Source organism: Misgurnus anguillicaudatus, chromosome 12 (genome assembly GCF_027580225.2).
Source record: "Misgurnus anguillicaudatus chromosome 12, ASM2758022v2, whole genome shotgun sequence".
Classification (NCBI taxonomy): domain Eukaryota; kingdom Metazoa; phylum Chordata; class Actinopteri; order Cypriniformes; family Cobitidae; genus Misgurnus; species Misgurnus anguillicaudatus.
Genome location: NC_073348.2, coordinates 382,053 through 403,285, shown reverse-complemented (window position 1 = coordinate 403,285; position 21,233 = coordinate 382,053). Strand labels below are relative to the sequence as shown.

The 21,233-nt window shown below is 40.2% G+C and overlaps 1 protein-coding gene across 1 annotated transcript; it reads right to left on the bottom strand.

Moving 5' to 3' along the window:
- Positions 1–19,226: 19,226 nt before the first annotated feature.
- LOC129417086 (E3 SUMO-protein ligase ZBED1-like) lies at positions 19,227–21,233 on the bottom strand. The gene is made up of 2 exons (XM_055171540.2): positions 20,216–21,233; positions 19,227–19,917 (listed from the first exon to the last, which is right to left on the bottom strand). The coding sequence occupies exons 1-2, from the start codon at positions 20,685–20,687 to the stop codon at positions 19,439–19,441; spliced, it is 951 nt and encodes a 316-aa protein (XP_055027515.2). The 5' UTR covers positions 20,688–21,233; the 3' UTR covers positions 19,227–19,438.

Below are 21,233 nucleotides of genomic sequence, written 5' to 3'. Positions count from 1 at the left end.
CTGTTTTCAAAGTTGAAAAGTTGGAGTAATTTGACATCTTTTCAATGTTTATTTTCAACCTTAAATGGGCCAAAATTAGACATTGACGGTCGACCTGTTTTCAACGTTGTAAAATTGGACGACTTCGACGTCTTTTCAATGTTTATTTTCAACCTTAAATTGACCAAAATTAGACATTGACGGTCAACCTGTTTTCAACGTTGAAAAGATGGACGAAAATGACGTCTTTTCAATTTTCATTTTCAACCTTCACTGGACCAAAAATAGACGTTGAAGGTCGACCTGTTTTCAACGTTGAAAAGATGGACGAATATGACGTCTTTTCAATTTTCATTTTCAACCTTCACTGGACCACAATTAGACGTTGAAGGTCGACCTGTTTTCAACGTTGAAAAGATGGACGAATATGACGTCTTTTCAATTTTCATTTTCGACCTTCAGTGGACCACAATTAGACGTTGAAGGTTTACGTCTACTCAACGTCCAATAGACGACTTTTTGCTAGCTGGGTGTCTTCAAGAGCAAGTTCAATCCTTAACTCATTCACCGCCAGCCTTTTTGAGAAAAGTTGCCCACCTGCATTTTTGTGATTTTAACAAAAGTTTCACAAAATTCCTTGCAGGAAAAATTATCTTCTATAAATATATAAACATACAAATTATATCAAATTAAAGAACACACCCTTTGCTTTCAAACAAACAATAAACAAACAAACAAACAAAATGGGGAAAAAACGTTTCATTATATATTTACTTTTTCCACTTAATTTAACCACTGAAATATGGATATTTCTCTTCAAAAATACAACCTCCCGCCCAGGCGGGGAGGCCGGGGTGCCCGCCCGGGGCAACCCCCCTTTATTTTCCCACCTCCGCGCTCTCCCTCTCGGGGGAGAGGGCGTTTGACGACCGGCCTCTCTGAGCGTGAACCGAAAAAACTGACAACTCTTAGCGGTGGATCACTCGGCTCGTGCGTCGATGAAGAACGCAGCTAGCTGCGAGAACTAATGACATTTTGAGGAAAAAGCTTAAAAAATTGTGTTTTTGTAAAGGAATTTATGTTAGATATCAGACTCAGAATGACTATCAAACATAAAGGCATTTAAAATCAGTCATTACTTCTTTTTAACTTCCGTTTTTGATAAATTCGGTTTTGGCGCCATCCAGTGGATAAAAGCGGTAACACTTTCATTTTGAAATTCGTTCAGAAAGGCATATTAATTAGTTAAATATTAACTCATAATTGACGAGATAACTCGTCAATGGCGGGGAATGAGTTAAACATCTCCGGTGCAGGGAGACTGAAGGTATCTTCAGTTGGTCGAAGGCAACTCATGTCTCCTTTGATGCTCACAAAGAGATGGGCTCACAGTGCATCTAGAGTACTATCAAAGTCACTCCTGTCATAGAGTGACACCTTGTATCGCCGTGCTGTTGTTATACCCTTTTCCTGAACATCCAGGCTTTCCTCAGGATCACCGTACCTGCATAGTGGCAGAAGGTCTTGGAGGTGTTTAATAGCAGTTGTGTAGGCCTGCCTTTAGCTCAGATAGCTCACTGTGTCACATCCGGTAAGTATGTAGGTGCTGAGGAATGTAAGATCTGAAGCAGCAACATTATAGTTCCCTGTCAGAGCTTCTGTGATGGCACAGATAGGAAGATATCCATCGTCTTCACCCACAGCTCCGGCAGCAGTTGTGTAGACCATGTGTGTGATGTAGTACATGCACATCAGGATCACATCTGTGTCAGTTGCAACCACTACAGCCCGTTTGTGGTGCAGAATTTGTACTTAGTATGCAATGTGAGCAAACATCCTGGTTTCTGCCTCCTCATGTTTCTCACAGGAAAGTTCTGGAAGCTCAACCTGACAATCCAATGACAAGAGGACAGGGCGACCAGGATCACAAAAGATTCCACCAACAATAAGTGTGCAGGAAGCTGCCCATGCTTCCCCCTTTCAGCAGGATAGACATCATATCGATCACTAACAAAGTGGATGCAGTCACACTTGTCTGGGAGGATTCCTAGGAGCTTCATCAGATACTTTCCTTGCAGTTCATGAAAGGTGCAGCTCCCAAGATGTTAGTAACATTGAATGAATGCCATTGCATATACTACCATTACAACAGGCTTGTCAGATGGGGTTAGATTGTCCACTTCCCCCCATGAGCTGCCAAGGGCTGTCTTGATTGCAGCCAGGCAGTCTGCCTTGTTTCCTTTCCTTCCTGCAGGATACACACTTATTCTTGGTGGAATCTTTTGTGATTCTGGTCACACTGTCCCCTTGTCCTTGGATTGTCAGGTTGCGCTTCGAGAACTTGAGGAGGCAGATACCAGGATGTTCGCTCACATTGCATACTCCGTACAAATTTTGCAACGCTAACGAGCTGTAGTTGTTGCAACAGACACAGATGTGATCATGATGTGCATGTACTACATCACACACATGGATGGGATGCAGGACCTGTGGGTGAAGACGATGGATATCTTCCTACCTGTTCATGCCACCACAGAAGCTCTGACAGGGGAGAATAATGTTGCTGCTTCAGATGTTATATTTCTTCTCATCAGCACCTACATACTTACCGGATGTGACACAGTGAGCTATCTGTACAGAAGAGGAAAAAGGTGGGCCTACACAACTGCTATTAAACACCCGACAGACATCCTGCCGCTGTGCAGGTACTGTGATCTGAGGAAAGCAGGGATGTTCAGGAAAAGGTTATAACAGCATTGCCTTCGCCGATCCCTGCATCAATTGGCTGTGTGTAAGTGGGCACACATGGTTCAGCCTTCCCAGCTGCCACTGATTTTGGGAGACAATTTGTCAATGGCAAAATGGTGGCAACCATGATGCTGAAAGAGGCAAAACCTTTTGAACTCAAACACAGCAAATACTGCCGCTGCAAGAAAAGCATGCATGCCCGAGGATGCTCCTGTGCAAGAGCCAATGTGAAGCGTGGCATTGCATGAATCTGCACCAAGGATGTTTAAGGATTGAACTTGCGCTTGAAGACAGGGACATGTAAGTAGGCTGCGCGCGTGTGTGTGTGTGTGTGTTAGAGAGAGAGGGGGTTGCATCTTTTATCACGTTGCTGTATAACCCACCCTGTTGTTCATGTTTGCTGTCTCCTCAGGTGGTGAGGGTGAAGGCCTGTCCCCAGAGCAGTATCTGCAGTGTGCCACCCTTCTGATTATCCCACCTCACGTGGACCTGCATCTATTTAATTAAGTTATGTTATTTTTTTCTGTTAGGGAGATTTCACCCATGGAAACATTAATCTTTATTGAAAGAGGGTCATATTTGTAGTCAAAATGTAACATACATTTCAAATGTGGTGCCTATTTGACCGAAAAAAGACAGAAAGTGGCTTTAGGGTGCATTTGTATGGAAGACAACAACTCCCACAATGCACAGCTCTGCAAGCCACTCCCAAATAAAATAGAAACACATACTTTATAGTCAGACGTCCGTTTGTCCCTGCAGGCTTTGGCTGTCACTTCCGGTTGACCTTTGGTATTCTAAAATATGTATCCAGAACGCTGCTGTCCATATGCGGTGCGAAGCTTGGGTGGTTCACCACACAAACATCCATATCCTCATCTGATGTAGAAATTTCATCCAGAAGAAACTGGCATCTTTGAAATTCTCTGCAGCAGACGGACTCAATTTCTGTGTCCGTAGGCGCACAGCAAGAGCACAGGCACCACCAGTCCCTCCCAGCTCGAGTCAGTCCAGGCTCCTCACCTGCAACAGGCAGGTCTTCTACCTCGGTCTTCTACCTCCTGTTCCTCCATCTGCCTCAGCTGCTCTTCCCTGTATTGTGGCTCATAAAGAAAGCCACGAACATCCGCACCACGCTTTCGAAATCACCCTCTTCCATATCATATTGATAACCTTCCACCATTGTTGGAAAACATCAAGCCTGGCTCCACAGCATATTTTAGCTTAGAGTCCAAAAAGATGGCAGCTGTATCATTTATTTTCGTTTATTTTCGTAAGTCTCACCCACTAATCTGTAATAAGTCTGTAGCGTGAGTGGGTCCCACCCATAGCCCCCCCTGGAAAAATAAGGACAGAGTGTTTGTAGTCTTACACCCTCGACAAATATATAGCAATTCCTTCTTTCAATGACGCAAAATGACGATTTTTACATCATTGAAAGAAGAAAGTGCAACACTGAAATCTGTATTTCTCCCATCTCAAGGGAAACTGAAAATGATGCATGACCATTCAAAAACATGACTGGGTTTCTAAAGCTACACAGCTTAATGCAAATGGGTGAAGTGTCTCTTTAAAGTTGTAATAGTTGTCATCTGAGGCAATAAAATAATTAAAGTCATTTTGCTGTATTATATTTATTGTGTGACACATTTCCATTGGGAGAACAGGGTTATGTTGAAATTTAAAAGATCCCTAGACCATGATGTTTAATAATGTGGACATTAACAATCATGTTATCCAGTATGTCTTTCGGAATTTTGAAAGTAGCCAAAAATTCTATTAAGGTTCTGAGCCTGTTGATCACCAACTAGTAGTAAATAGGGGTGTAAATCGGAGCCTTCATGACGATTCAGTCCGATTCCGATTTCTTAAGCCAACGGTTCAATTCTTTTCAATACTTCAGAATTCCCCGTGATCCGATTCAATACTAGATATTTTTTAGGGCTGTCAAAGATTAATTGCATGATTTCATGAGTTTACCTGAATTTAACACTTTTCAAGTTTTTAATGCTCTAATCAGCATGGATTTGGTCAATATATATGCTATATGCAAATGTATGTTTACAACAGCCTGTTTTCAACAGAACCATCAGTCATAGTTTTATATATGATTTTCCCTTTAGAAAACCTTGTTCTTTTTCCATTTCTGTTTGCTGCTGCATCATTTGTGAAGTGTGCTGGCAAATTGAGTTGGGATGAGCAAATTTTCTAAAATTAGTTTAAAATTTATATTTTAACATTAAAAAACTTCAAAACAATACATGATTTGTTGGAATCTGACAAAACATGACAGAACTACACCTGTTTACGCAAAGCAAAAACAATATCACTGTGTTAAATTTATGTTTTTTTTTGTATTGTTTAATTTTGACATTGAGACAGACCGCTTTAAGATACTGTAGGCCAGGGGTCGGCAACAGGCGGCCCGCGGGCCAAAAGTGGCCCGCCAGCAATATTTTCTGGCCCGCCGGATTAATTTGAAGTCAGCTTTTTATTTTTTTTTTTTAATCAGACTTTTTTACAAAAATGGCCCCGTGTATCATTCCTTCATTCGTTTTTTCAAATCAAAACCAAAAAGAAAATAAAGAAAAACGACTTGTTTTTCTATTATTTATTTCCTGAACTAAAATCAAACGACTCGTTTTCTGAATGTGCGCTCAGATCAAAAATAAAAAAAGGAATGAAAACGGGTTCGGACAAATTTTAATTGAACACCTTAGCAGACATATACCAATGAAATAAATTTAAACAGATCAGGTACTAACAGATTACATTTTAATAAGGGTTTTAATAAGGGTTTAAATAGCAACCATGCTTTCCTGTAAGTCTCATTCGCTTACAGTCCGACTTTTGAACTTTTTTCATTATTATTTATTCGCGTATAACACACTGACAAATAGCAAGAATGTCCTGAAAAAAATGCGTATAATAGCTATCTTAACGGGCCGCTTTTTCTTGTTCTCTTTCTCTACCAGCGCATCCGCGATCATAACTGTCATTAGAGTTTGAGCATACTTCTAAAACACAATCGATCAAATAATTGCAGAGGTATGACTTCATGAATCATTTGCAAATTTACCTCGTAAATCATGTCAATTCATCACGCGTGAAGACGTTAAACTCCGTGACATTGCAAATTACTGAAAAGTAATTGCTGGCTTTTAGAAACCACTACAAAATATGATAAAAATAAACTCTTTTACTGCAGTAATATTTTAACTTATACACTTTTAAAGTAGATTTGAAAGGAATACTGTTGTGTTCTGCTACTTGAACTTGGGGCTCGAGCCCGACCTAAGGTTCGACCTGCCTTCGAAAACAGCAAGTCAAGTTCGTTTACCGTTAATTATTAAGACTAAATGGGCAGGTAAATTCGTTAAAAAAATGAAAGTAATCCGCCAAAATATGGTTTTACACGTCTATTAAAATAAAGCCATTATTAATTTTCCTAACGCATAGTTCTTTGATCTTTACCTCCGTTTAAAACGTTATAAATTTGGCAAAGGAGGATGTTCAGCAATTTGAACAGCAACTCCGCAACCAACTCGGTTTATGATGGTGAGAAATTTGAGTGAGAGGCTTTGTCCTATTTAATTTATTATTTATATTTCATTATAAATACAATGAATACAATGTTAAAATAATATTTTTATTGGCATGAACACAATTTTTGCATAACATTTAAAATTATCTGTCTCTTTTCCTTAGAGACATTTGAATGTGAGATTCTGGAAACGTGACGTTAAGTTTTGCGGACCCGTCAGGTCGGGAAAAAAGCGGGTAAACACAAAGTGTATGAATGTATGAATAGAACCTTGTTGGAGCTGGACAAAAAACAGTCCAGCGGAGACCTCCTTAAACCTTAGGTGTGTATGTGTGTGTCCCGGATAAATATGAATAAAAAATGGATTAGTTCAAAAGTCGGACTGTAAGAGTATTTCATGAGAGCATAAATGCCTGTAATATTACCACTATAGTACTTGATCTGTTTAAAATGATTTCACTGATATATTATGCCTATAAAGGAGTTAAATAAAAAAAAATGTCTAATCCAGTAATTAATTTTTTTTATCTGAGCACACAACCAGAAAACCCGTGGTGGTTAATTTTTTCATTTTTGTTTTTAATTTGAAAAAAAAACCGATTGAACGAATGATACACAGACCCATTACCATGTTTTTAGCAATTTTTAATGCCGTCTTTCGTCTTTTAAATAGGAAATAAAGACAATGTTTCTTGACAAAAGATCAGATAGCCTATACTAGGCTAATTCAAAATAAGACGTAAGTGTGCCAACAACAGTTGGCCCGCCATCTACTGGCTAAAAAAAATATTGGCCCGCGGCCAAAGTTACTTGCCGACCCCTGCTGTAGGCTAATACAAGGGTTTAATATAGCCTAATGTTACACAACAGATACTTTTCCTCAACAGTTAACCAATCATTCACTTCAGATATAACACATTATAGGTCATACCTGCGTGAATTCTTGTCAAAACATATTTTTAAAACTGTAATTTTAGATGTCTATATCAGGGTCACGAACTCGCGCGTTTGTGTGCATGTGTTACCCACACAGAAAAGAGAGATTTCTGGTGTCACATAAAGCAGTTTTTATTTTTGTTGTCACAGCTGTAGAAACAATAAACACAAAGGCAAAACTGTGAGTTGTTGTATGTTTCTATACTGCTGGCAGTGTGACTTCTTCATATGTTTTATGAAGCATATATTACACAACAGACGTTGCATATATTTCACTAATTACAAACTGATTTTACAAATTATAGATAAAGTAAAAACAAAAACATTTGTTTTTTCACTAAATGTATGAAATGCATAAGCCACATACTTATATAATGTTGCTACATAGCCTCCAACTTAAACCCATTAAACAATTAATGGTTGCATAATATTTATCCTTAACTGTAACATCCATTATTTAACAATTAATCTGTATATATATATATATATATATATATATATATATATATATATATATATATATATTTACTCTCAAATACCAACACATTACATTGTTTCATCTCCCTCGTGCGATCTTGGCTTGTGGCCAACTCACACGCGATATTGCTTTGAATCGCTGATGCGAAGATTTACGCTCTAATTTACATATTAATACACTGTAAAACATTATATAAACACAGGAACGTTATCTCAACCATGACTTGTGCAGATATATATCACAGATCTCACCTGTAGAAACAATAAACACAAAGGCTAAACTGTGAGTTGTTGTACGTTTCTATACTGCTGGCAGTGTGACTTCTTCATATGTTTTATGAAGCATGAGGCTGTTCTCTATCGCCCCCTAGCGTCACTCGCCAACCCACACAGATCTCAATGATATTTTAAAATGCACAAATAGCAAGTGTGAAAAAGCTAAACATCCTTTATATTAACATCTGCTGAACATAAATAAAATAAAGTACTAGGCAACTAAATTCCATTCCTCTACACCCTCCCCCACTTAAAAAAAATGTATTTCTACATTTTACCACAAAAGGATTATTTTTCCTGGACGACCTGGTTTCTGCTTCAAGACAAAAGGTAGGTTATCAGTAAGCATCAATAAAGTGCATTCATTTAGTCAGCCCCCTATTTACCATGGTTTACTTCTAGAAAAATAAAGGGGGTTACTTACTATTGTAAAGTTTTTCGACTAAGCACTTTAGCATTTATTCTGTCTCTTACTACCCATAATGAAAGCATATAAACAGTAATATCTATAATAGATAAATCTTACCATAAATCTAGACTCCAACAGTATTGGCCACATATTCACTAAATCTTGTCAACTTTTATTCTATTCTGCTTACTTTACAGGTCACCAATATATATCCTCTTCTTCTTATTCCTTTATTTGTCTCTAATTTACTGTCATATCTTCCATTTATCCCCAGGGCCTCCACAGGTTCAGTCCATCTGTGGGATGTAAACTTAATTCTTTCAGTTCTGAGGTTCTTGGTACCACCGTCGGTTCTCCCAGTGCATCATAAGTCAACATCTTTGGCTGGCGTCTCTGTCGTTGAGGGTAAGTGTATGATTGAGTCCTCTCCTGTTCACACTCTATTTCTCGATCCTCGTGTTCACACTCTGTTTCTCGATCCTCTTCTCCAGAGATGTTGTCCGTCTGTGAGATATTGTCTTCCTCTGCCGTCAGGATTTCCTGGTGTTCCATTTCTTCATGGACAGAAAAGTGCTCAGGGGATTCTGTTCTCTGTGCTATAGGTTCGAATGGTTCAGCCTCAGGATTTAGAGTGGTATGAGTTTCACTTTGGTCTGAGCCAGGTGGAAATCGATAGCGTAGTGCATATCTGTCATCATCATCACTGTCTTTTACTGTTCTGGCGATTCACTTTTCTTGGCTCTGCCCACGCTTCTACGCTTTTGCTGTTTCTGACTAACAGGATTTTCTACTGGTAAACTATCGCAAGGTAGCAGAAGATTTCTGTGTACTATCTTGCTTGGTCCACCGTTTTCAGGCTTGATCTCGTACACGGGACTGTCAGGGCTCTTCCTACTGATCACAGTGTATACACAATCTTCCCAGTGTGAACGTAGTTTTCCTGGCCCTCCTCTTTGACTGAGGTTCCTAAGCAGCACTCGGTTGCCAGGCCATAGTTTAACACCGTGGGCTTTCTTGTCGTAGTATTGTTTTCCTCTCTGTGCCTCTTTGTTTGCGGTTCTTGATGCAATTCCGTAGGCTTCCTGCATCCGGGTTTGCCAGTTTCTCACATAATCTGCATAATTCTGGTGTTTTTCATCTATTGGCAAGTTAAACATGAGATCGATGGGAAGTCTGGGTGAGCGGCCAAATAAGAGGTAATATGGGGAAAACCCTGTTGCTTCACAGCGGGTGCAATTGTATGCATGAATCACCTTAGACAGTGAATTTTTCCAGTCAGCCTTCTCAACATCACTCAGTGTCCTGAGCATGGATAAGAGCGTCCTGTTGAATCTTTCAACTTGTCCATTGCCCATAGGATGATAGGGCGTTGTGTGAGATCCACGTACACCACAAGTCTTCTGGAGCTGATTTATAAGGTGGTTCTCGAATTCCCTCCCCATGTCATGATGGATTTTCTCAGGAAAGCCAAACTTGAGAGCAAAATCTCCAAAAACATGTTGCACCACAGTTTTTGCTGATTTATTTCTTGTGGCATAGGCCTGAGCAAAGCGTGTGAAATGGTCCATCACTACAAGTATGTATTCATATCCATTCTTGCATGTTTCGAGATGGAGAAAGTCGATGGACACTAGCTGGAATGGGTATGTAGTTTGAATTGGGACCAATGGAGCTTTTGGAGTCCTGTGAGGTTTCTTCTTTTTTAAGCACTCACATATGCGCATCACAAAGTTCTCCGTTTCTTTTTGCATCTGAGGCCAGTAGAATCACTCACGTATTAAGTCTAGTGTCCTCTCCACTCCAAGGTGTCCCATCTCTTTATGTAACTCTTTATAGACAGTTTGGTGATGTTCTCTTGGTAAAACAAGTTGGTTTCTCTTTCCTGCTCTTCTGTAGAGGACCCCTCCCTCATCCAAATAAAGCCTTGTCCACTGTTTCAGCAACGTCTTAACATCCGTCGGCTCTTTCCTGAGAGTATGGCCAGATGGACGACTGTTGTTCCTTTTGAACATCAAAACACGGCTAATGACTGAATCCTGCTGTTGAGATTGCTTTATTTGTTCCAGAGAGAGACACTGTTCAAAAGGCAGTAAAACATCATCATCCACCAACTGCATGACCTGCACATCGATTGCATTTGTCCATAGAGGAGCATCATTCACAGGTAATGTTACGCCTTGCATCGCAGCACTGATAACATCTTGATTTACCTCTTCTGTGCACAGTTTCATGTACTGATCAATGTCCAGTGGCATTCTTGAAAGACCGTCTGCGTCCGCATTGCAGCTGCCTGGACGATATTTGATGGTAAAGTTAAAGTCAGCCAACTCTGCGACCCAGCGATGTCCTGTTGCATTAAGTTTGGCTATTGTGAGGATGTACGTTAGGGGGTTATTATCTGTGTACACTTCAAAATGTGGAACATGGAACAGGTAATCTCTGAAGCGTTCACAAATCGCCCACTTTAACGCTAGGAACTCCAATTTTCCAGAATGTATGTGGTAGTTTTTCTCTGGTGGTGTAAGTGTTCTTGATCCATATGCAATCACTGACATCTTCTCTTTACGTTTCTGATACAGGACTGCTCCTAGACCATCCTGTGATGCATCGCAATGGAGGACAAATGGCAGCATCAGGTCAGAGTATGCAAGGATTGGTGGCTGTGTTAAGTGATCTATCAAGTTATTCAATGCATCTTGGTGAGTCTGTGTCCAGGTTATGGGTGTGTTGGGTGGTACCTGTCCTTTTGACTTTGTACTCGCTTTCTTTCTCTTTCCCTTTGTTTCAACAGGTAGCATACTTTTTGGTGGTGCGGCTATCAGCTGGTAGAGAGGTCTTGCCAGACGGGAGAAATTAGGAATGTATGTCCTGTAGTAGGAAAGGAATCCCATCATCTTTCTCAAGTCTCCTACTGTCGCTGGTGATCTAAGCTTTAATGCCTGCACAGGTGCTATCTCAGCAGGATCCATCGAGTATCCCTCTTCTGACACGATGCGGCCCAAGAAACGTACTTTCTTTTTAAACAGCTCACATTTGTGGGGACTCAGCTTGACTCCATGCTTTTGATATCTCTGGAGTACTGTGCGAACATGATTCACATGGTCATTAAAGGAAGAGCTATGTACAAGGTTGTCGTCCAAGTAGGGTTGGCAGATGGTATCACGTAGACCTTCCAGACAAGCTTCCATGTTCCTCTGGAATTCAGCTGGGGCCGAACTAAGGCCAAACGGGATCCTGTTCCACTGGAATAGCCCCCATGGTGTAATAAAGGCTGTCAATGGTTGGCTCTCTGCGTCAAGGAAACCTTGGTGGTAGGCTTTACCTTGGTCCAAGACCGAAAACCAAGAGCTGCCACTCAGGGAGTCTAACATGTCCTGGATTCTTGGGATGGGGTGTCTATCAGGTACAGATTTGCGATTCAGCTCTCAATAGTCGCAGCATAGTCTCAGGCTACCGTCCTTTTTCCTCACGCATACCACTGGTGAGGAGTAAGGGGATCTCGATTTGCTTATCCACCCTTTGTTCAGCAGGTCCTGGAGGTACTCCTTCACTTCCTGTAAGAGGGGTTTAGGCACAGAGATGTACGTCTTTTGCACAGGTGTCTTGTCGTGCAGAGTAATGTGCATATGCAGTGAGGGAATGCAACCAACATCATTATCATCGGCGGCAAGAGCATTACACTCTTCTCTTAATAACTGTCGTACTACCTGTTGTTGTTCCTCAGTCAGGTGTTCAAGCTTTATTGGGGGATCCCACTGATTGGGTCTCTCTGTTTGGCCTGATGTTACACTCACTTCACAGGTTTGCATGAGATGAGGGTTTTGTTCACTCCCAGGTGCTGTGTGTGTCTCACATGCTTGTAAGGGCTCTGCTGTGGCTGGGTAGGCTGTCTTTATCATTTGGAGATGTCCCAGGATAAGACGTGGGGTCAGTTCAAGACACTGTTTGGTAGTATTGGTGACAGCAACTGGTACCTGGGTTGTCCTTCCTGCCGTCACTTTCACTAACCCTTCTTGGATCACTATACCCTCCGGTAGTGGTGACGGCTCACAGGGGACAAACAGTAAGGGTTTGTTCTGAAGCCTGTGCCCCAATGTGTACCCGTGCATTGATGGTTGTTATGTGTTCTGCTTTCAGCAGTACCCTTTGTTTCCCGGCTCGAACAGTTCCGACATTTACATAGGAGTTTGTTGTTTTTAACAGCTTAAGCATTGACTTTGCGGTTGTAATGGATACAGAGAAGGCTTGGCTTATCATGTGTGTTGTGTTTGGCTTACATCTTCGTTTTTCCCACCTGTTGACCATCTCCTCAATGACATTAAAGCCAATAATAGGGTTTTCAGCCACATTAGGGTCATTTGTCACGAGAATGGGTACTTGAAGGGCTTCTTCTGTGTCAATATCACTGGGAAGCCGAAATCCCACCTCTACCCAGCCTTCAAATGGGATCTCGGTGTTGTTTGCAGCCAGTCCTGTGAGTGTTCCTGGGCCCAGGAGTTCATTAATGGGTCGGATGATGGCATGTGGTAAGTATTGTTTTCTCCAATCAGCATTGATAATACTTGCTTGGGCTCCTGTGTCCCACAAGGCCTCCACTGTGATGTCATCCAATTGGCAGTGAACCAAGCATCTCCTTCCAATCAGTTTAAGAAGTTTTGTTTGGTCAGAGGGGGACAGATAACATACTGGTACATTACCATCAGGGGTCATTTTAACTGTTTGCATGCTGGACTCACTGTTGTTTACCTTTTCACAGTGTTGGACTTGAAAGGGTCTGAAAGCCTGCTGCATCACTGGACTTGGTTGGGACCCGGGAAGAGACTGGACTACTGCGGGCCCCTGTTCAGCAGTCCCACTCCATTTCCCGACATTGGTCGTCTTTGTCTGCAGCCTCGAGACAGATGTCCCTCTTGCCCGCACCGGAAACAGTGTCTGCATTCTTCACTTCTCTGTGCTTCCTGACATGACCGACAACTTCTTGGCAGCCCCTTGGCCCTCTCAGCTCTCTGTGGTAATGCAGCTGATTGCGAATGTGACCTGGTTGCTTCCATTGTTTCACGAAAGATCTTTGTCATTTCCATGACGTTTGCCTTGAGGTCTTCAATGGCTTTGGTAGTATCAGTGTCAGCATCTTTACCTCGTCCTTGTTTCTTTTTGTCCCTGACTACTGAGTTATCTTTTTCCCTGACTTCTACCTCATTTCCAAACTGCCTACTTTCACAAGGGTGCTCGACTGCCTGAATTTCACTTAGCTTAAGGGGCTTTGGTGTCACAGCCTTTCTCAATTTGGTTTGTCTTTCTAATTCTAAGTTAGCAGCTTCACCTAACTTCTCAATTAACACCTCATCTGTCACTTTTGGATCTTCAAGGTATGGTTTGATCTGGAACTTGACAGCATCACTAAAAAGTCCAGTCTCAAGTGAACGGAGGAACTTTCGCTGTATGAGTTCAGGGCTAAACTGTTCTCCATCCTTTTCATCTCCAGACTTCCAAAGCAATTTCTCCCTCAGCTCTATAGCTCGAAACAAATAACTCTGGGCAGACTCTTTGGGTTCCTGTGATATGTTCATTAGCCTGTGCAGCAAGTCTGATGAGGAGTCAATTTTGTAGTGCCCTCTCAGAATCGTCTTCAGTGTGGGGAGCGTAAGGTCTCTTTTGATCTCCAGCAGCTCTCTTAGGTGGAGGCCCGGACTCACAGCCCTCACGACTGCTTCGATGATTTCAGCCTCCGAGTAACCCTTCTTTAATCCAGACTCTATTTGATTGGTCAGACTGGTGTATGACAGCTTCTCTTTTTGGCCTGCTTCTCCAATCTGTCCAAATATTCTGAATTCTTTTCTCAGGGTCATCTCAGGCATCGAATCAGACTGTCGGAGTACGGTCTCCCTCCTGCTTGTTCCTTGTCTGCTGCTCTGAAGTTTCGCCTCCAAGGCCACAATCTTTTCCTCCAGCGTACGTCGAACATCATCTTGTCTCTTTTGTAGCTCTGCATACTCCTTTTTCAGTTCCCCGATTTCATCAGGTTCTGCAGGTGGGTTCTCTGGCTCTTCAGGCTTTTCATATTGCTCCAGGAAACACAGAAGTTCATTTAGAAATCCTTCATAATTTTCTTCTGTTTCACCTTCCTCAATTTCCTCCAGTGTTCTCTCTGCTAGTCGTATTAGTGCTCGCCTCGAGATGCCAGAAAATCCCTTTTCTGTTGGCTCACTGCATTTTAGATTGAGGCATACCTTAATGAGCTGTGATTTGTCTAATATTAGGAGCTTACACAGTCTTGAAGTTGTTCCATTTTTCTCTCTTTATGTTAAATTCAATCTTGATTTTAAATCGTCTTATCTGTTTAAATCTGCTCTCTGTATTGATGAATCTTCTCTTATTTACAGGTTCGTCTCAAGGAGGAGCTGTTTCCCTCTCACTGTTGACTCAACAGCGCCTCCTGGCTGGCTCGCCATGTTTATGTTACCCACACAGAAAAGAGAGATTTCTGGTGTCACATAAAGCAGTTTTTATTTTTGTTGTCACAGCTGTAGAAACAATAAACACAAAGGCAAAACTGTGAGTTGTTGTATGTTTCTATACTGCTGGCAGTGTGACTTCTTCATATGTTTTATGAAGCATATATTACACAACAGACGTTGCATATATTTCACTAATTACAAACTGATTTTACAAATTATAGATAAAGTAAAAACAAAAACACTTGTATTTTCACTAAATGTATGAAATGCATATGCCACCTACTAATATAATGTTGCTACATAGCCTCCAACTTAAACCCATTAAACAATTAATGGTTGCATAATATTTATCCTTAACTGTAACATCCATTATTTAACAATTAATCTGTATATATATATATATATATATATATATATATATATATATATATATATATATATATATATATATATATATATATATATATATATATATATATATTTACTCTCAAATACCAACACATTACATTGTTTCATCTCCCTCGTGCGATCTTGGCTTGTGGCCAACTCACACGCGATATTGCTTTGAATCGCTGATGCGAAGATTTATGCTCTAATTTACATATTAATACACTGTAAAACATTATATAAACACAGGAACGTTATCTCAACCATGACTTGTGCAGATATATATCACAGATCTCACCTGTAGAAACAATAAACACAAAGGCAAAACTGTGAGTTGTTGTATGTTTCTATACTGCTGGCAGTGTGACTTCTTCATATGTTTTATGAAGCATGAGGCTGTTCTCTATCGCCCCCTAGCGTCACTCGCCAACCCACACAGATCTCAATGATATTTTAAAATGCACAAATAGCAAGTGTGAAAAAGCTAAACATCCTTTATATCTACATCTGCTGAACATAAATAAAATAAAGTACTAGGCAACTAAATTCCATTCCTCTACACCTGTGCGTCAGAAAGATTGCTTTTGAGTCTTGTCACTCTTAATAACTCTTAACATCTATCAGGTCCAGAACTTTATTTCTCTTAATAATTATTTTAACATCAAGCAGTCTATTTTCTGTCATTTCTGCATGCTTTAAAAACGAAACCAAAAGTGAATGAAGACGCTTCTTTGCTTTAGATTATGGATTTGGGACGGTACACCTCTCAGGAAACGTACAGATAAGGATCAGTTTAGATGTTTAATAAACATTTGAGCATTGGATTCGCCAGACGAGAGTTTAATGTTCTTATTTTTATGAAAAGCTCTAACTCATCTAGACAGCGCGGGTCACTTGCCAACACATCCTCACTCCCAACTCGTAACATATTGACGCTTGGTCAGGAGCCCTTTGCGTCAATACTATACGCACCGGGTACCCCTTTAGCGTTATTTTTTGACGTCCTGGGTTTCCCAATGACTTCTATAGGAACGCCTGCGGCGTTGAAATTTGACGTGTTAAGCACGGGTAAAAATGAGAATAAAATAAGCATAAAAATAAAGAATTTGCTACAATAAACTAGTTATGGCAGGGATAGTCATACTGTTTTTAATGTGCTGCGATTATGTTTGGTCATTCAATGATTAATCATTGCAAACGCAATGCAATGCAATTAACATTTTACATTATATTTACTTAATTATTTGTTTGTGTGTTTATTTATTTATTGATTGGTTGGTTTATTGATTGATTTTTATTTTAGTGTTTTATTAATAAATCCAACAATTACTACCGCTGACGTCACTGTAAGGCGCGATCCATTGCGGTTTTACACTTGTGCCACTCGTCCCAATTCGCCTACTTATACTACGACCTAAAAGTATGTACTGTTTTTGTGAGGAAAATGTACATACTTTTTAGTGTGTAGCAAAAGAGTATGCACGTTCTGGGACGTACTTCGATGATGTCATGCAACTTGAACGAAAACGTGGTTGCCTAGTTACGCACACCTCAACTGTTAACAATATTTCATTCATTCTTATTATAACTTATGTCAAATATAATTTTATTTACTATTCCCATCTTTTTTCTCATCGTTTTTGTTCACACTACATTTTACGATGTGTTCTACCAAGTTGAGGAGTGAAGCAGAGCGTTATTAGAACCAAACGCAGGTCGTTTGTGAGGCGGCTGGTTCTGACGTTCATGTGCAATGTGTGTAACGAAAACTACTTATTTTTAAGTAAAAATATTAAGAAGTTTATAGTATAACTATTTTTTAACGTATTTTATAATTATTTTTATACTTATATATGACTCAAAAATACCCAGATGAAAATGAACCATGCTTTTACTACAGTAAAAGTAACCATGCTTCTTTCGTTGGACTAATAAAGTTAACATTTGTACAGCCACAGAGTGCTTCTATACTCTTTGGTATTACTACAAATAAGCAAGAGGGTCAGTGTGGTTAAGCTCCTCCCTCCCGCACGCAATGGGTTGAGGGCAATATTAGCCGTTAGAGTGTGCATTGATCTGCACTTCGAATTCTAACCGGAAATAGGAGACCATCCGGGTATCTTTGGGATACTCATTTCAACATACTACGATTTGGGACTTACTAATTCTAGTTTCGAATACTATTTAGGACGGATAGTATGCGAATTGGGACTCAGCATTGGTAAGTAGAACAGATACATCAATATAGATGGGAACAATCCTTAAATTTGCGTAGTAATAATGGTTCAATCAGGGTAAAAAGTTGTGTTTAGAAACTTTGGAAGTGCAATGTAGCAGTTTTGTGATGGAGAAAACAACATCAGATATTATAAATATATAACTTGCTGCACAAAATGTGTATAGGCTAACGTTAGCTAATCTAATTCAATTCAATTCAGTTCAAGTTTGTTTATTTCTTCATGTGTAATCATGCAAGGTAATATATCATAGGGGATTGTATGATTTTTAGTTATGTGTTTTTCGTTACCAGTAGCTCACAACAATGTACATTTTCTGAAGAACATTATTGCCAGATTGGTGTGTTTTTGTTCAAAATCCACACAAATATATATACTAAACACACAAATCCTACCAAAATTAAACAATACAAATTATTTTTTAGCTACAACAATATTGTGGCTCATCACAATTCAATATTCATATTTCATAATAAAGCAAATTAAGTGCACTTCTCCTAAGAAGGCTACTTGGTAACTATTTTCTAGGTCTGTCCTTTGGCACAACAGAAATATCAAAGTTCCACTTGTCCAAGTCCATTTTACCCTACATTGTACGTAAGAAGTACAATTCTGAATATATATTTTTTTCTGTTATCAGGTCCTTCAAATTTGTCAGCTGCTAACATTCTCCTTTATTTCAACACCATTTCTCACACACAGACACACACACACACACAAACCAAAGGCACTTTTAAGAGCCACGTCTGTCTTGTTAGTCTGTACTTGCTCTCTGTAGCTCACTTGCTTACTTGCCCATTTCTTTATCTTGTTCACTCTTTCACTCTCTTTCTCTCTCTCTCTCTCTCTCTTTGTCTGTTTACATCTGTAATTGTCATATCTGTCCATCTTCGTTGTGAGTCTTTCTGTCTGTTTGTGTTTCTTGTAGGGCTGGGCGATTTTGCCTTAAAAAAAATCTTCGATTTTTTTTTTTTTTAAGAAAAATCCGAGTTTCGATTCGATTTTCGATTTTTTTCAATGCACTTAAAAAATGACTGCAGACATCAGATATAGTGTTAAAAGTGCAACTTTATTGCTATGATTGTCCTAAAGAGTTTAAATGCGTATAATTCCAAAACAAAAAGTAAATGAGGCTCTGTCATTCAACAATTTCAAGCTTTAACCCAGGTTTAAGCAAAAGTGCAACAACTTCACAGTAGCTTAAATTTTCTATTCAAGAAATCTGATAATTACTAATTTTGTAACATATAACATTACAATAAAAAAAAATAAACTCTTCTCAGTATAGTGTGAACTTTAAATATAAACAATGAAATAAAAAAATAAACTCTTCTCAGTATAGTGTGAACTTTGAATATAAACAATGAAACATGCCTGTGGCAGACATACAGCCTGCTCAAAGAGTGAACAGATGTAAACTTTTACCTATAACAACAAAACACGTGCTTGTTAGATCTCTGAAACATTGTGCATGCTCATTCTAAACATTTTTTGCAAGAAAGATGAGCCTGTCCACAACCTCTGGCTTAAGGCAGGCCCGGTTGCAGGTAACTATTCCCCCACCCACACTAAATACCCTCTCTGAGGGGGCACTAGTGGCTGGAATAGAAAGATATTTTTTAGCCAGTAAGCTTAGCCTTGGAAAGTTGGGCTGATGCAGCTTCCACCATTCAAGAGGATCTGTGTCTGGCTCTATGTCTGGAATAAGGAAATACGTTGCAAGCTCAGTCTCAATTTTTGTTTTCTCAGATTGTGGGTGTGGCGTGGTGGTTTTTAAAGAAGGCACCCAGAGTCATTTTCTTTTTTGGTGGGGTGTTCTCTTGAACAGCTGAGGGACCAGCTTCCTCTGTGGTAGAGTTGCAGAGAGCAGAGATCTCCGACACCGCTCTTTTTTAACAACTTCCAGTTTGCTAGCATCAATGTAGGTTGTACGGAACCTCGGGTCTAAAAGTGTGGCTATGTCCAAAAGTTCCTCTTTCTCCAAATCTCAGTATTTACTTTCGAGGTAATGCATGATGTTAGCTTTGATTGTTTTTGTTAGCTCCAAATCTTCCTCCTCTGGCAGGAGACTTGTTTTAAACAAATGCAGCACTGGTTTGATGCATGACACACTAACATATGACTCCCCTGACAGTGCATCAGTGAAGTCCTGGAGAGGTTTCACTGCTTTGTTGGTGGCTTCTAATACTTCCAAATCTTGCCACGTGGGAACAAGATGACGCGTTTTCTTGTCCGCACCTAGGACACGAGTAATTGCCTTCTCTTGCTCGAGAAAATGCTCAATCATCTTTTGACGAGACCCCCAACGTGTTGGGGATTCTGAGATCAAAAGATGCTGGGGAAGTCCAAGCTCAGCCTGCAACTCTGTCATGTCTCGCCTTTTTTTCCAGCTGTAGGAGAAGGCTGATACAGCTTTTTTGCAGACCCCTATGGCCCGATCAATCCTTGGATCTTTTACAACATTCTCTGAAATAAATGTGAAAAGATATTTAGTATATTTTTGTCACTCCAAACTATATATTTGATTATGTGAGTTTTCAAAATTGTTTTGTACTTTTATCACAGTTTTAATAGCTGTAACACAGTTTAAAACATAATGTATAATGAATGCAGATTAAGGAAAAGTCAGGTTTATTTATGTAACCCAGTCTATGTGTGTAAACCAGTTGAAATATATACCATGTTCTGGCTATTAAATTATGAGCAAACAGTACCTTACAATGTGCAAGTATGTGCACCTATTTATTCTTACACCAACTCTTACCTATGGCGTTGTGGAGTCTGTGGCCAAAACACTGCAAGCTGGGCCAATTGTTGTCTTTAAGGGCTTTTATGATGTTGGTGCCACTATCAGTTGTCATGCAGACGAGTCGTTCCTCCGAAAGTCCCCAGGAGCTGAGAGCGTCTTTTAAGCCATGGGCAATTACGTCACCAGTGTGGTTGTCGGGGAAATACGCTGTCTGAAGGCAGATGCTCCGCAGAGTCCAACTAGTGTTGATGTAGTGAACCGTCAGACTCAGATATGGCTGCATCGTTCGGCTGGACCACAGGTCCGTTGTGGCCGAGTAAAACTGCATCTCCTCCAGCTCACTGCGGATCATTTCCCGAGTTGTATTGTACAGGTGAGGCAGCGCTACACTGGCGAAATACTTGCGACTGGGGACAACGTACCTCGCATCTAATACTTTAAGCATGTGATTAAAGCCTCGCTTTTCGACAGAATAAATTGGCAGCATGTCTGTGGCAATATAAAACGTGATCGCCTCTGTAATCGCTTTCCATCGCGCTCTGTTCTTATCATAAGGCACACAGTTTGTAAAACTCTCAGGAAGTGTAGTTTGCTTTTTAGCAGGTGTGCTAGAGGAGCCGTTTTCGCTACGAAGCCGGCTGCACTTCTCCCATTCTTCGCGATGTTTATTCTTCAGTTGCTGGAAAAGATTTGTTGTACTGCTGCTTCCAGTAGCAACAGCCTTGAAACATATTTTGCAGCAAGGCTTTGTCTGTGTTTTGTCTGCTGCATCAAAACCAAACCAGTTCCAAATTACGGAATTACCTGTGCCTTTTTTGGAAGTAGTTCTCTGCTAGTACTACACGCTGCCATGTTGTTTTGATTGTATTACGGGCTTCTTTTAGTATCTATGGTTACGCGGGGCGGGGGCTGGCTTATATTGCGCTATGGTAACGCACAAGGACGAAACGCTTAAAAGTCCGGAAAAAAACTCGAGTTTGCAAAATAAATTTTTTTTACACTACAAAATCGATTAAATTGATTTTTTGCCCAG

Excerpts from the sequence above, each read along its gene's own strand:
- LOC129417086 (XM_055171540.2), bottom strand. The coding sequence starts at position 20,687 with ATGCTGCCAATTTATTCTGTCGAAAAGCGAGGCTTTAATCACATGCTT. Across the intron at positions 19,918-20,215 it reads CAGACTCCACAACGCCATAG|AGAATGTTGTAAAAGATCCA; the intron begins GTAAGAGTTGGT and ends CATTTATTTCAG.